Source organism: Copadichromis virginalis, linkage group LG15 (genome assembly GCF_057382275.1).
Source record: "Copadichromis virginalis isolate Kocher_CV1m ecotype Utaka linkage group LG15, C_Virginalis_male_GT1.1, whole genome shotgun sequence".
In the NCBI taxonomy this organism is placed as follows: Eukaryota; Metazoa; Chordata; class Actinopteri; order Cichliformes; family Cichlidae; genus Copadichromis; species Copadichromis virginalis.
The window spans coordinates 5,564,163-5,580,780 of NC_140632.1; the positions used below are offsets into that span (position 1 = coordinate 5,564,163).

At 38.8% G+C, this 16,618-nt stretch overlaps 1 protein-coding gene and 1 long non-coding RNA gene across 5 annotated transcripts in view; one reads left to right on the top strand and one right to left on the bottom strand.

Moving 5' to 3' along the window:
* Positions 1 to 9,372, top strand: part of ppp2r5cb (protein phosphatase 2, regulatory subunit B', gamma b) — a 28,328-nt gene extending 18,956 nt beyond the window's left edge. For all 3 annotated transcript variants that reach the window (XM_085431491.1, XM_085431492.1, XM_085431493.1), the window contains 10 exons: positions 607 to 737; positions 948 to 1,007; positions 2,444 to 2,552; positions 3,037 to 3,090; positions 3,490 to 3,660; positions 3,769 to 3,896; positions 4,017 to 4,118; positions 4,395 to 4,467; positions 4,844 to 4,960; positions 6,383 to 9,372. In XM_085431491.1, coding sequence (XP_085287617.1) covers positions 607 to 737; positions 948 to 1,007; positions 2,444 to 2,552; positions 3,037 to 3,090; positions 3,490 to 3,660; positions 3,769 to 3,896; positions 4,017 to 4,118; positions 4,395 to 4,467; positions 4,844 to 4,960; positions 6,383 to 6,517 — 1,080 coding nt within the window. In that variant the 3' untranslated portion in view covers positions 6,518 to 9,372. The remainder of the gene's footprint in view (positions 1 to 606; positions 738 to 947; positions 1,008 to 2,443; positions 2,553 to 3,036; positions 3,091 to 3,489; positions 3,661 to 3,768; positions 3,897 to 4,016; positions 4,119 to 4,394; positions 4,468 to 4,843; positions 4,961 to 6,382) is intronic.
* A 3,910-nt stretch (positions 9,373 to 13,282) lies between these two features.
* Positions 13,283 to 16,378, bottom strand: LOC146691611 (uncharacterized). 2 transcript variants are annotated; one of them, XR_014915079.1, is made up of 4 exons: positions 15,933 to 16,378; positions 14,975 to 15,130; positions 14,798 to 14,890; positions 13,283 to 14,010 (listed from the first exon to the last, which is right to left on the bottom strand). It is a non-coding gene; the product is annotated as an uncharacterized LOC146691611 (long non-coding RNA). The 2 variants fall into 2 exon arrangements; XR_014915078.1 differs by having other exon boundaries at positions 14,975 to 16,378.
* Positions 16,379 to 16,618: the final 240 nt, after the last annotated feature.

The window sequence follows — 16,618 nt, forward strand, 5'->3', positions numbered from 1 at the left end:
CTTCTTTCTCTGTAAAGAGGAGCTATGATGCTCATTTCCACCTTGATATTTTTATTCTTAACTAGACAAGCTTTGCATGATTGATAGTTCAAAATAATCCTTGTTTATCGCATACCAGTGCTTGGTCCAGCCCCTCTGTTCGTGCACTGTCTAAAACAAGCTGTTTTAGCTCCTCTGCCTTTATGCATGTGGGTGAGGCATCTGCGTGTACAGCTTTGACTGTGCGCACAGATGCCTGGAAAGAACATATTGAGGATATCTGCTCTCCTACACGTCATTTGAGGCCAATGTTTGTCTGAAGTTTAGTGACTAAAGCAGCCTAAGGCCTGAAGTTTTGGCTTTTTCAGATTAGTTGCACATACACTGAAATCATTGTTTGAAGCTTTAGCCATGTTTAGTATGAGCATGCATTTCTGCATTTCTGTAATAGTATCAATGTGACAAAACAATAAAAACCGTAACATGCCCACTTAAGAGCATTGTATGTAGTACTTGGTTACGTTTAATTTTATTGTCCCAGTAACCTTCTTTTGTGTGTGTGTGTGTGTGTGTGTGTGTGTGTGTGTGTGTGTGTGTGTGTGTGTGTGTGTGTGTGTGTTTCTTCAGCTCTTAGAACTTTTTGACAGTGAAGACCCCAGAGAAAGAGATTTTTTAAAGACCACTCTCCATCGCATCTATGGGAAGTTCCTGGGCCTTCGAGCATACATTAGAAAACAGATTAATAACATATTTTATAGGTGAGTGTGTGTCTTCCATAGCTACATTAATGGTGCTTGTTTTGTTTATGGGTTTTTTTTTTTTTGGTTTTTTTTTGGTTTTCTTTAACCCTCAGGGCTCTATACTGGCCACTTGTGGCCACGAACAAGCTGAAAGGGTGGTGATTTTTAACAAAGCCTGAGGGTTAAAGGAACATTATTGCTAACTTGTGTGTGTTTGCCCTTTTTCAGGTTCATTTATGAGACTGAGCATCATAATGGAATTGCAGAACTACTGGAAATACTAGGCAGGTAAGATACTTTTAGATTTGTTAAAGCAGCTGCTGTTCGCAGTATAGGGCTCAAAATATAGGTTTGTTTTTTGTGTGTGTGTGTGTGTGTGTGTGTGTGCGTGCGTGCGTGCGTGCGCGTGCGTGCGTGCACGTACACAAGTGGTCCGCAGGTGCGCATTTGCTATCAAAATAAAAGATGCGCACCAGATAAGAAGTTTCAACATGCGTTTGCATACATATTAAAGGCACTGTTTTGGTCCACTAGAGTGGGATTTTCATGGCATATTCTGCACCACATCTCTGTGCGTTCATCATTTGTTTGAAGCCAACTCACCTCCTCCAACCACTTCTCCGAGAATATGCGCTTCTTTTGCGGACTCCCTCTGACATTTCTTTGGAGGTGAAGGAACACCAAAGTAATTGCTTAAAGGAGCTTCTTCGACATCTTTAAGAGTTCTAAACAAATGTCTGTCCTCCTCCAGAAAATCTTATGCACGCAAATGTGCGTTGCAACTTCTGATCTGGTGTGCGTCTTTTATTTTGATAGCGAGAGTGCACCTGCGGACCACTTATGTACACCCCTGTGTGTGTATATGTGTGTATATATATGTGTGTGTACGTACACACACACACAGTATGTGCAAAAGTGTTGAGCTACCTCTTTTTTTCTTTGTAGTTTGCTAGGATAATGGCTAAAGGGTGCAGTGATTTATACCATTTGCAAATTTAAGTAGAAATAGAGTATATGAGGCAAAAAGTGAGTTTGCATAGTTTTAGTAAGTTTGAGAGTCAATATTTAGTAACGCCACCTTTATCCTTCAACACAGCCTGCGCTTTCTTGTGATTTCTTTGAGTTGTCTTCAGAAATAGTTCTCTGGGCTTCTTGAAGGACATTCAAAGCACTTCTCTGGATGCAATTGAAAAATGAAGCTGTTGGCAATCAGATGCTTTCCAGATGGAGTTGTATTGTGGAGGATACAGATTTCGGTGCCATCACTCCATAAGACTTGTTGCCACTGATTTCAGTCCAGTCCTTGTGTGATTTGTCATTTTCATTAGAACATTTCTAATGAGGCTTCAGTAAACAGATAATGGGTCACCTGAAAGGCCACATGGTATTTGCAAAGTTGCTATGTATGGACATATTACTGGTTCATCCCATGAGTTGAGAGATTATTTTGTGTTCGTAGGTCTGTGCTGAAAAAAAATTTCTCTGATAATGTTCAAGTACAAGGACTGAAAATGAGTGAAAGAACAGTGTCCAAAGAAAGTCTTTGAAAGAGCTTCAGAAATCCTGCAGAACTATTGTTCAAGACCATTTCAAAAATGACAGGCTGACTCCTTGGAAGAAATGTATAAGAGCATTAGTGGTGGCTCAAGACTTTTATTAATATTTAGATGCCGAATTATTGTAAACTGGAGTAATTTCTTCTATAATAACGGTCTTTCTCACAGCATAATCAATGGATTTGCATTACCTTTGAAAGAAGAGCACAAGATATTCCTGCTGAAAGTCCTCCTGCCTTTGCACAAAGTCAAGTCCCTTAGTGTGTATCACCCACAGGTAGGAATTTTCTTATGCCTTGCTCTGCCTTCCTCTGCTATAAGCAAAACGCTGTAACAAAAGTATGTCTCGAGCAAAGTCTTTTCACTTGGCAGACATGCAGGTAATGCCTCAAAGCAGTTATTTTGTCAGTGAAGCGTGTATCCAATGATAAAAAATGTGGAGTTAGTCACAACTTTAACTCTCAATGTTCACCAGATAAAAATGCACATTTCAACTTAACAATCTGGTCCTTTTACCCCTAACTAATGTTTAAAAATAGTGTACACATGCAAAAACTGACATCTGTGCTCATGTGCCAATGCAGCAACATTTTTTTGCCTGATTAGAACATTTAGGACAGCCGCCATCTTTGATGTTACTTTATTATGTAGATTCTGTAGTTTGTTGAGTGCAATCTCTCTCCCAATAATATTTATGATACTTCTGATTTTGTCAAAATGAAAACAAATGCCGTTTCCTGTTTTTCCCTTTTATTTCCCAGCTGGCCTACTGTGTGGTACAGTTCTTAGAGAAGGATAGCACCCTTACAGAACCGGTAAGATTTATTTATTTTGATATTGATTTTTTGGCTTTTTTTTATTTTTTATTATCGATTGACCTTCAAGCTCTTTTCAGACATACGTCATTCAAACTCCTCAAGACAGTATTCTCTGTTTGTTTTATGGTGGGTAAGGTCGGAGCAAACATAAACGCGCTCACAAGTCCTCACAAACCTGCTGGAAGGTGTTTTGGATTTTGTGTGCTTGCATTAAGGCCCTGAGATCAACTAAACTACTTTATGAATATGTTGACTACTGTTTCTGCTTCTACTGATAGTTTTTGTAATGTAAGCTCATGTAATCCACCATCAGCAGATTAATAGCTGACCAAAATCGGCTGTCCAAACATTCCTGCTTCCTCTTTAATAAGCCTGGTATCCTGTCTGTGTGCGTAGACGGTAATGGCATTGTTAAAGTATTGGCCAAAGACCCACAGTCCAAAAGAAGTTATGTTCCTCAACGAACTGGAGGAGATACTGGATGTCATTGAGCCTTCGGAGTTCGTCAAAGTCATGGAACCCCTCTTCAGACAGCTGGCCAAATGTGTGTCAAGCCCGCACTTTCAGGTCTGAACCACATCCCTGTTTATTTTGATGCGTGTTTTAGTTAATCGTACAGTGTGCATTCTGTTTGTCTGTGTACGCACGTAACCCTGTGAAAAACTGTGTTGTCAGGTAGCAGAGCGAGCGCTGTACTACTGGAATAATGAGTATATCATGAGCCTGATCAGCGACAACGCTGCCAAGATCCTCCCCATCATGTTCCCGGCCCTTTACCGCAATTCCAAAACCCACTGGAACAAGTGAGGCTCCCCCCCCCCCCCCCCACCCCCTCCATTTATCTGTTTATCTTTATGATGAAGTGTATGAGGATAGTACGTAAGCAAAGCAAGTGACCTGTGGTAACCTTTTTGTGTCTGTAGGACGATTCATGGGTTGATTTACAATGCTCTGAAGCTCTTTATGGAGATGAACCAGAAACTGTTTGATGACTGCACCCAGCAGTTCAGGGCAGAAAAAAGCAAGTAAGTAATGCAGGGAGACATCACACCCATTTATACAGCGCAAGCTACAGTTTCCTTGTTCTCATTACAGTGTTAGAAACGTCATGGAAAACATTGTTTAAACATCATTAGAAGTGGAAAAGATGACTAAGTAGATACAAACTAAAACCACAATCTCTTAACTTGAAAGAGTTTGGGTATATAACTTTTTTTTTTTTAACATGAGTTTATCTTTCAGCAAATCTTCTCTGTTTTGAAGAAGTCTCTTAGGACTCTGTGTGTGTTTGTGTGTGTCAGAGAGAAAGCCAAATGGAAAGAGAGAGAAGAAGCATGGGTGAAGATTGAGAATCTAGCAAAGGCAAACCCACAGGTGAGCAAATAAATAGTAATAGCAATTCTCACAGTGCTGCAACCCTCTCAGTGGTTTGCAGGGTATCTCAGTGCGAATCAAGCAGGGTTTGATGTTTTGGTGATGAACATCAGTTGGTGTTTTGACAAACACTCCAACTGAGGGGAAAAAAGGAAAAAGAGTTTCTAGTTTTTCTTCTCTTCTTTTTTTCTTTTGTGTATGTGTGGAAGCAACAGATGGAAAGTTACAGGATGGATTGTGGGGAAATGTATATCCAAAAGCTGAGGATTAAAGTCATTGAGAAAAGTTCTGCTTAAAGCTAGCACCTCTCACAAACCTGTATATTGGATAATGCGATTCTTTGTGGTTAACTTTTCTTTCTCTTCCTGTGCTGCAGTTTGTCGTGTATGTGGACTCAATAGGATCAGGGAGTCCGATGGACATGGAGACAGATGGGCCACTGCTAGACGATGTCAACATGCTAAAGAAAGCAGTAGTTGAGGAAGCCACACAGGTCAGTGTGTGTAACATTTAATATGCATGCCTATATCTGAGGGGTACCACACGTTCTCACTGAAATGTGCACAAGCTTTGATGAATATCGCTTTAATATGAGACCTGTTTACATTTCAGTCTTAATGAAATCATATACGTGGTCATAAAAAGCAGAAATCTGGACACTTTAATTTATTTATTGATACTGACTTTGGCGCCAGGAATGGAGGTTTATTTTTGTTTGAAAACAAATAAATGTGGTTATGTTAAGTGGAACCACACAGCCACAGTCCAGCAGTCCGTTTTTTTTTTTTCTTTCATTTTGCTTCAAAGCAGCAGAAAACTACAAGAAATGTTAATAATGAAGAAAATGTGTGAAGTGAAAAAAGCTAATATGAAATGAATTCCACTAATCACAGCTCATTTTGCAGGATGCTGTGGAGCCTCTCTCATTAGTTGACATAAATACAAAAGCAATTTTAGGACATTTAAAATTGTGAACTGTGCAGCTCAGGCTTAGCGACATTTTTCTCATGCCGTGTGCCAGTCACTTTGCCTAAATCGTCCAGTTTGGTGTGTCTGTACTGTTTTAGCGATAGCTGTGCTGTAAATAAAAACCACGTTCAGGCCCATAAATATCTGTGTGGCGCGTGTGAAAACAGCAGCACTATCAGGGGACTTTGTAGTGGTTACTGTGCAACTGCCGCTGCCACCAGCAGCTTTTCAGAAGCACAAAGACGAATGCGGATGTTCCAATTCTGCGCGATCGATGCAGCTCCTAATGCGTCCTGTCATCACTTTGTTTTTTTGTTAATATCTGTCAAATGCTAAAATGAAGAATGCTGTCGACCGAGCAGCACAGAACCTCTAAGCTGTCTGCACACTCCTGTTTGTGTAAAGTATGTGGGTGTAGGACTGTTGCAGACAGCATCTTCACATTTGTATTGTTTTGAAACAGTGGTCATAAAATGCACACATACAGTGAATTTGCAGGTTGTTGGTTAAAAAAATATTTCTTCAGAATCACAAATGAACTTGGTTTATGACTCAGCTGTTTGGCCCCACAAGTAATTCCTGAGCAAAGATGGTTATTCCAGCTGCTGAAACGGAGACAGATTACATAAATCACTTGAGCATCCTGTCTGCCTTCCAAACCCAAACAACAGAGACGGGATGAACAAAGAGTGTTAAAGGACAATATTGCCAGAGACTTGTCCATGCTGCACTATCACATTTTTCTTTATTATACAGTTTTGAATTGTATAGCTTATCAGTTTTGTCATGTAAGTGAGAAAAAGGTTTGAAAGGAAAGCAAATTGCAGGAATTAAAATCTTGTTCGGCCTGTAAAACGGGCCTCCGTGCAGAAGCTTAGGTTCATGAAGTGGGGCTGTAAATGCATTAGTTCTGATTTTACTGATCCCTCTTTGTGTCTGTGTCTAGATCCAAAAAGACCAGCGCAGAGAACGCCCGTTGATGCGGAGGAAATCTGAGCTCCCCAAAGACATCTCCACAGTCACAGCTTTGGAGTTGCACCGAAGAGCAGAGGAAATGTTGACGCCACACGATGGCCATTAAGAGACCATCCCAGACCTACCATAAACCAGCAGCATCCACAGTGGAATCACAAACCCACGGAGGGCCAGCACAAACCCCCCCAAAACAAAACAGAACTGTGGTATCTCAGTCCAGCCCAGTGCAACACAGAAATGAACGATCCCAGCTCCACCTGACACAGAAAATGTCTAAAGCCACACATCTAAGCCAGGTCCGGCTTTGCGAGACAAGCGGTGCTTGGTCCTTACTGATCCCCACCCCTTCACCTGGTTCTTGCTTGCGGTGCTGGGATGTCCTGCATGACCACAGCAACCCGCCGTATACTGAACTTCAAATAAGAAATTGTCATAATCTCCTTTTCTTCTGTTTTTTTTTTTTTTTTTTTTTTTTTTTTTCTCCTCCCCCTGTCCGCTCAACTTGTGTTTTGGGGTGCTGTGCTGCCCCCTTCTGGTCATTTTTCTCAGGTGTTCTGTTCTGGTGTGTGTGTGTGTGTGTGTGTGTGTATGAGCCGTCTTCTTCTCGTCTCTTCTTTATCAACGTCAGGTGCTTGTACAAATAATAAGAGCCCCCAACTATAACTTCAATGGAGGCCATCTACAGTGGGGTGAGACTGTGTCAGTTCTTTCTGTATATTTAATATTGGCTGTTTTTTCTCATAAAATTTAAACTAGATAGCTGTTTATATTTTTCCCTTCATGCTATATTAGGAGCTCTTCTAAGATTTTTAAAAAATCACGTCCTATCTGAAGAACTGTTCTGTTTCTTGCTATTATTTTAGGATTCATTCATTCACTCCATTCATCAGGACTGGGCCACTCCTGAATTCAGCAGGGGTGTGTATTAAGGATTGGGGGGAAAAAAAACCCTTTTAACTCAGTGCTGTTCATCAAACACGGCCAACCCGACTGAGGTTCCAGGTTTTTCTTCTGCACATCATTATTCCCGTGTAGAAACCTAGTTCGGTGCCAACTTTCTCATTTAGTTCCTGTTTTTAAGAAAAAAAGATCTTTTAATTTTGAAGGCAGTCAGTTAGCACGGCTCCCAAAGCATCTATGGCTTAAAGTTTACCACATGTTCAGAGCATTTTTTTATCGGTCACAGCGATGAGTCCGCGGCCCAAGCATGTTTGGCTGCCCGGTTACATGAGAGCGGATTGTGTCGATTTATTTTTAGTTTCCTATTTACGTCCAGCCATTGTGTGTTTAACATGGTTATTAGCATTCAGTACAAGTCACTATCATTCATTTAAGGCTTATGAGAGGTTAAAGAGATGTACTAGGTTGTTTGGGATTAACACGATGTTACTGTGTGTTGAGAGAAGTTAAACAGGGGCAGAAACCGTGCCGATAATGAACTTTGTCTTTTTTGTTTTTCAAATCTTTTCAAGCAAGATCCTTTTATTTGTACAACAATTGGTAGAGAATAGATTGCTCCGTAGAGGAGGCATGTTTGGTTTGAAGAGGTCAAACATAAGCCTTTCTTTTCACAGTGCCTTTTGTAGTCGGAGAGGGTATTTACTCAACTGAGAACAGAGTAGCAGCATGACATAAAATGTCAGATGATTTCAAAGGTTATAACAGTAGTTTCCATAAAAAACGTATTCAGGTCCATTGTTGGACTTCTGCCTTGTTGAAGCTACGTAGTTGGATCCGTTTTGTTTTTTTGAGTTCAAGGCTAAAGAGCAGAGATGGCGTGGTTGCCCCAAACCACTTCAGCAAAGAAGCACTTCCTGATAACACTTGAAAGACACTCGCAACACAACTGAAACTAAAACAAACTAGTAAACATTTGAAATCCGTGATGCTGTCTGTCTTGGTGTGTGTGTGTGTGTCTATGTGTGTGTGTGTGTGTGCGCTTGTTTGAGTGTTTGAGTCCCCTCCCCATAGTGCCTGTTGTTAAGAGCTAGCCTATACAGGAGAGGAAAATCACCTCCCATCCCAACTTTTCTTCTTCCATCCTGTGGCCCCTCTATTCCCGTTCCACTTTTTCTGATTTGTCCCATAGTCTGATCCTCTCTCGTCCCGCCCTCCACCTGCGTGCCCACACGGTGCACGCCCTCTTCAGTTTAAAAACACGAAACAAAACCTGTAGGGCTCGTTATTTGAGCACGTGTTTGCTTCTGGATGCTTGCAAGTTCTTTTTTTAAAAATTTGTTTTGTTTTGTTATGGTTTTATTCTTCCTTTGCTCGCAGAACCTCTCTGTCAGTGTTTTCAACTGAATGTGCAAATTTGTAAATAGTACTGCAACCACACTGTTCAGTTCTCTCCATGTTTGTCTTGAAGAACAACAGTCATTCAAGGCTTTCACCGAAACCCGACAAAAAGGAAAGCGATTCCATCCCGGCTGAAGCGCAGTGCTGGCTCCCATTGGTGACTGCTGTTCTTCTTCAGATGGCTTTAATATTGGCTTCTTTGGAGCTCTCTTCATTTGACATAAGCTTTTTGTTTCTTTGAAAAGAGTTATATTTGCAAGTGTCCTTTAGTATGCGTCTGATACTAAATGGCTTTGTCTAATATTGTACATACAATGTACTTTTGTGTTATAGCTATTATTAAATGGTAGATTTCATATTTTGTACAAAATATCCCGTGTACAGATTACAGAGGTTATTAGCAACTGCTGACAGTTGGTATGTGGGACAGAGTTCAACACATGTAACTATTTACAGTTAGAAACCATATAGAATTTGGGTAGTTTTTTATCTTTGTAATTTTGACATCGTTTCCATTTTTTTTTTTTTTTTTTTCACCTCCAGATGTGTTGACCCTACATACATGAGCTTTTCGTGTGTGCTTTTATCCAAATCTCCAGTGGTGTACATCTATCTATATACAGCAAATAAAGAGAACATGTGTTTTATATTTTCATCCTAAGAAAAAAAAAACCAGTGTGTCATCTTTTTTCCTTGCAGTGCTCCTGATGGTCACAAGTTCATGCTTGGACTAAATAGTGTTGACATTTTGTAACTTTTTGATCCAGATGATCATCTGCTCTGTTCATCTGCTTCATCTTTTGATTGCTCTGTAAATATCTAACACTCCACAAGCTAAAATAACAAAGATTCTGTCTGAGTGGTGCCCAAAAAAAACGACGTGGGCTTTATAGATCATTAGGAAACCTTACGGGGGAACCCAGAAGCATCACCCTATAGCAGAAAACTCGTAAGCTGGAGAGCATCTCAGTGATTTAGAAGATCATAATTTAGCCTGAAGTTTATTTAACACAATTCAGTGGGCTACATACTGAACTTAAAAGATAGATCCAAAGAATCAATGCTATCAGCAGTGGTATCAATACTATTGATATTTAGATCAATCTTCCAAACTCTAGCTGCCAGTAATTTCTTTTAAATGTACAGCCAATCTTTGGTTTGCGTCGGGGTTAATTGTGGAACTTAATTTGATGCAGTGTGTTTAGTGTTTATAGTAAAACTAAGACAACCAGCTCTAGTGTGTTGAAATTGATGTATTTCAGTTTAGTAAAGTTTAGTAATTTTTTAAAGTTGGACAAGAACAAATTAGCTTTGAATTTGAAGTCAGAAAACCAAATAAGCCAAACTGTATGAGCTTAGATTACATGGCCTAAAAAGTCTCCAAAGACTGCCTATCCAGTATATCCATTTACACATTAGCAATGACAGGTTGTAACACACACATTTTTAACATGTCTTAATGTAACTCATCTTCTTTATTAATGATTGATTAAAAAATAATGAAAAACACTAAAAGAGGAACCCCAGATCCCCAATCCTGAAAAAAATACCCTGATGCATCCACAAGTTACTAAAGAAATAAAGTGTTTTGCTGCCACCTGCTGGAGAATATTTGAACCTCAACACGCAGATTAATTGTCTTGTCAAGAAGCTTAATCGTGAATTGATGTGGTGCTTCACTTGCTTTCACTGCACTCATTTCTCACACTTTTAAGATGCAGACTTCATGCATCTCTGCAGACTTTTTCTACCTCCAAATTAAAAGATGATTTGGCATTTCAGAAATAAGAAATAAGAGGGGTGCGCAAAGTATTACACTAATGAAATGCACATCAGCATGCCACCTTTGATGTTTTCAGCCCTTTATTTTTAACATTAAAAGCTCATTTTCAAAATAGAATCTCATTTGTTGTTGTCGTTCCCGTTAATTATTTATCATTCTGAAAAAGTATATAATCCAGTCAGTTAGGTTTCATAATTTTACGCTGGATTACAATAAGAGTAATCTATGTTGCATTTTCTGAATGTTTGACTGTTTTCATCCTTTTTTTATGGTACTTTTACCAACCAGTTCCAGCCTAAAATGTGATCATATCCTCTTTTCAGATCAGAAGCAGTGATATTCATTCGGGTATCATCTGAAGGACACTGCTTTCTTTTTCTCCTCTTGTCTTCGAGTGTTGCTAGGTGCTTCCATCGGCCATTCACAATTGCCCGAACGCTCTCTAAATTGGCTTGTCTGAGGTCACTCAAGTTTCACCTATGAGATTGACAGACCACGTGACTTTCGCGCATTGCATTGTGGGTACACGTGGCAACAACATCAAGACACTGCATCAAACACTAGCATTTCCAGCACCAGTAATCATCAATTCTGCAGTTTTAATCCCTACTTTCATTTTATTTGCCCCAAAAACAGTTATGTAAAAAACGACGGAGAACACAGCAGGTCCGTACAAAGACAGACTTAACGAAAAGCCAAAAAAAAGTACGAGGAAAAAAAAAATCAAAGGAGTGAAAGGGTGAGACCCATACGAGCATACAGAGTGGACTAAAGACGTTAGCGTGCTGCCCAACTTTCATCACGCACATATTTATTATTATATGATCCTGAGTGAAGTGTGAGTGCAACACTCACAAAATGTTTAGTAACTTCAGATCCCTGCAACAAGCCCAGGTCTAGTTTACTTTGGTCATTTCACCGCTGTTGTTACATTTTTGTTCTTTATCTCCTGTACAGGCCAACGCAATCTATTTGTTATTTCAGGTTGTAGTATTACACAACATTTTCAGATCTAATAGAAAAAAAAGAGTGTTTTGTAATTAATTCAGTTTTTCTTTATTTATAACTGGCATTATTGTTTCATTCTATTATAGAATCTTACACGAAAGAGGCAAATTGTATTCCATCACGCTTTATTAGCTGCTTCGGTGAAAAACAAATCAACAATGAAAAAAAACAACAACATACTGGAAAACAGTTATTCATCACTTGATTCCTTCAATACAACACTTGGACACATATATGCAGACCTTTCGTGGCTGTTTTGATCTCGCTCTCTTTCAACCGATCAAATCTCGCTGTGGTAGCAGCTTTAAACTCGGTCTGACCCAGGTTGATAGAGGGGCCCCAGTCTGGATCACATTCCAGCATTTTGTAGGCTGTTTTTTTCTATAAAACACATCAAAAAATTGGCAAACATTGGCCCGCAAAGCCACAGTGAACAAAGCAGCATAGCACAACAAATTAAATTCAAATCAATATAGACTTATTTGTAACCTACGTCAACAATTATGTTACGATAAATTACGTAATAACTGCAACAGAAGACTTGCCTTTGTGGAAATGCTTGGAGCAGACTAACATGTGAGCTGCAGTGTTCTGAAACGTCATATTTGGTCTTCGAATGGCTGCAATCCAGGCCATCCGTTGGCTCTTTGTTACTTCGGAAACGTGGCTTAAACAATTTCTCTTCGACGACGTAATCCGATAACAACCGATCTTTACCCGTCGGCTTCCCGTGGCTGTCATGCGACCGGCTATTGCAGTTAATAATACAACAGCTTCTTGCCATTTTTTTGTTTCTTTTTATCGCTATGTGACTGTTTTCTTGTGAAAGCCTGCGTGCGCTAGTACCGCTTGCCACTCGTTCCCAGAATCCTTTGCGGTTTTGCCCCTGAATGACGTCACATTTCCAATCTCTATTCATTTGAAGACAACAGTGAGGTTTGGCACCCACCCTCTTGTGTCTAGCACCCCTGCTGGGATTCATCTGCTGAACCCACACTCAAAAAAATAAGTCATTGGATGAACTCAATTGGACTGATGGCAGGTTTTCCACGTAATACATCTATTTTGGTCCAACCTAATCTACATACATCATGACAATTCAATTAAATTGAGTCAGTAGAACACAATTTCGTAAATACTGCTAAAATGAAAAAAAGTACATTAAAATGATGTGAAAGGTTTTGGTTGGTCCAACTCAATACAATGTCATTCACTTGAGCTAGATTTTCATTGCATTGAAATCATTATTTTGAGTTCAACTAAATCATAATTTTCATTACCAGAAAACTAATTTAATTATTAAAATAATGACAAAATGAATTTGTTTTTACAACTCAGGTTTATTCACTTGAATTAAAAGCAGAAACAGAATATTTTGTAAATAAACATACATGTCACATGGTCAAATCAACCTTAACAAAAATCAAAGTGCTCACAAAAAAGTGCTGACGTACATTTGTAATGAATGTCAAATCTGAATAGCACACACCTCTGTACTACTAGGCAATACTGAAAACAAACTGGAATCTGTAAAATCAGATTTCACTTCAGAATCATTGTATATATTTATAGTGACACTTGCAAATTCACAATGATAACCTACTAAACATTGCAATTCACACCATAGTATGGCAGTCACTGAAGATTTGAAACAACCCAACAATACATAAATACACACACATATACATAAATACACACACACACACACACACATATATATATATATATATATATATATATATATATATATGTGTGTGTGTGTGTGTGTGTGTGTGTGTTTTCATGACGAACATTTTTCTGTTACCAAGGGGGAGGTATTTTAATAAAAAAAAAACTTTCAACTTTACTTCTCCAAAACCAATTACATGTAAACATTTACAAGCTTATAAGAACAGGAAGACCAACTTTAAAACACTGGAAGACACAAAACTTGTCAACATTTTTCTATTACCTTTGCAAATCCCAAAAGCAATCAAAAAGAAAATGGTGGTTACAACCATGAAACTTTTTCTGAGCTAAATCCCCAGTCTTTTCATCCATCTATAGTAGTACAGATTAAAGGTCACATCACTCACAACATAACAGCAGACAAAAATACACAACTTCCATTTGGCCAAAAAAAAGAAAGAAAAAAAGGTCACAGTTTGAACAAAAGATATAAAAAGGCCAAAATCAACTTTTGTGCTGGGTCTTGTTTGCCTAAGCAAACATCTTCATTTTCATTTGCTGCATCTTTGTACTGAGCCTTTGTCCATCCAGATTCATCAAAATCTTCTGACAGAACTCAAAAGTGTACTTGTGGTCATTTGGATAGCTCAGATCAAGTGCATAAATCAGTCCAAAGAGGACGATGAATGCCATGATGACACTACCGAGGTTGTTCATAACTGTAGTACCTTCAATGACAACTCCAACATCCTCTGGCTCCTGAATCCCTTCTCTTCTGATGGTGTAAATACAGTGACAGTTGCTGCAGTGGACCTCAACCGTTCATCCTCAGTGGAGGAGGTCTGAAAAACAGGTTGTTTCAGGTTTAAGGGCTCTGTCACTTGGAAGGGGACATATTATGCAAAACTCAGCTTTTGTATCCTTTTGTGCTGAAACATAGGTCTCTACCGCCTCTATAAACACTCCAAACATAAATAAAACCCGTCAATCTGTTTCCTATCAATAGTTTGGGTTCAGGTATTATGTACCTCCCTTTGGGAGGGGCTTGATATAGAGCAGCAGCTCCTCCAGTGTCTATCAGTGTGTGTGTGTGTGTGGGCTGGGTCAATTTCCCTTATTTCATCACAATTGGGAACCTTTTGAAACAGCTTGTTTTATGCACATTATTCCTGAAACCAGGAGATTGCTGTAATGGCAGTGACACTAGTTAGTGTCTTGATGCAATCTGCTGTGTTCCTTATAATGAAGACTTTTTACTAATTGGCATAATAAACTGAACTCCACTGGAGTGTTTACTTTCTGAAGTGCCTTGAGATGACTGTTGTTGTGATATACCGCTATATAAATAAACTGAATTGAAACACTGACAGAAAATGGATGAATGTTTTGTCCACATTTACTGTGTTTATAGAGGCAGTAGATACCTACATGGCAGCACCAAAAGAATGAACAATTGAATTTTTGCTGAAACTGTCCCCTTAAAAAGTGCTCTCCAGTGCAAGTTTCAACAATGACTATTAAGAATAATACTATTTCACAATTATATTGTCTCTTTTGAATATATGAGGATTTTGTGTGCGATGAACCTAACTCAAATTGAATCTAGAAAAGAAGGTGTGATAAGCGTACCAGATACTCCTTGAACAGTAGGTCTGGATCTTCATTAAAGTAGATCACCAGGCTTTTAAGAGTATGCTCCCTCTTTATGTCGATGTCATCATACTAATGCAAGGGTGGAAAAAAAATGGTGAAAAAAATGGAATTGATTGATTGCATTTAATTGATGGGTTTATCATTAGTACCGACCAAACTACTGATCGCCATGATATCCTTGATCTTTTGGCCCTTTGCTCCTTTGCTCCCCTGAAAATTTTGCATCAGCTTGTCTGTTAAATTGTCCAGCTGAGCCAAGAACTTCGCCTGCAGGGGTTTTGTAGTGATCTGCAGGAACTCTGCATTCACCTGGAAATAAAACATACACAAATATAATAAACTAGAAGTTTAAATACAGACTGCTGAATCAACACACTGAAAGTTGCTAAACATTTGAACCATCAGTGAAGTTTGTCAAGACCTAAACTGTTTTTAGCTGAGTTTAGGAATATATCGCCACCTGTTGCTTTGGCATGTTCCTAGCAGCGTTTTCCTTCATTTTTGCGTTTACCTGTGGACGGGATTATTTTTTAAAACGAAAACGGAAAATCTCCGTTTTCAAAAATACCTGTGTAAGTGTGGACGTAGCCGAAATCTTTTATAATAATAAATAGGTTTGAACGTCATGGGAGTGCGCATTGTGCTGCCTGCAGTTACTCTTCCGGCCACATGGTTCGCTTTTGGTAGCACCCTCAGTAAACTATGTAGTGCTTTTAAAGACACCTCAAAACGATACTTTCTACTAGAAAATGGCATATAATAATAAACACAGAATACCATATTTTTAGATTATAAAAAGAAAACAGTAAGAAAGAAGTTAGCTATAGGACATCATCTTTCATTGAGCACAATGGCTAGCTGCTAATAAGCTAGCACACGCTCCGACTTAAAAGTTGGCAGCTACACAATTTCTCCTCTAAAACAAGGCACTTTTGAAAAGACCTGGCTATATTGTCAAAAAAAAAATAGTATTCAAGCAGAGAAGAGAATGGTAGCACCACCAAAAGTTCAAAAAACAACTGTTACAAGCTTCTATGATAAATAGCATTATAGATTTAGCTGATAAAGAAATACACAATTGGATATATGGAAAAATAATATGTTACCTTACCTGAAGGTGTAGTTTTATCCAAAAAGTACAGAGAGGCCAAGAGCAGCTGGATTCATTTAGGTGATCCTGAAAGAGCGCAAAATTTTCAAAGAAGGCGGACCGTTGTGTAACTCAGTAACTTTGTGTTCTTGTGACAAAGACTGCTTTGAGAGAAAATAATTTAGGTTCACCAAACGAATAATAATTGCAGTAACGCTGGAGTGCTACATTTGCGTTGAATGAGATTAAAAATAATGTTTAAGCTTAAAGAGGGGCTTGAATTGATTTCTTTGAGTTTACAAATACTTAAGTGCAAAAATGTACTCCTCCTACCCCCAGTGCCCCAACAAACTCATTCATTTTGTGTTCAGAATCAGCCTCTGCTGGTTTTGAATAATTTTAGGTTTACACAAAGAAAATCAAATTAATTTGGTATTTTTTAATTGCATTTGTGAACAACTAACATAATTTGCATGTGTTCTTTGAAAGGAGGACCTGAATCTGTTTTTTGAGTGCAAATGAACCAGCTGGGATTTGGAAAACAAATAGACTTGCATATTTTTCGCTCCAAAAACACACAACTGTTGGGCTGCTGGCATGAAAGCAGAAGGGAAAGTGTGTCAATTATTTAATTTATTTATTTCTCGCTTTGTTGGCGTTTGATCTTGCGCCCTTGTTGCAGTCAGCAAACTTATTATTCACAGATT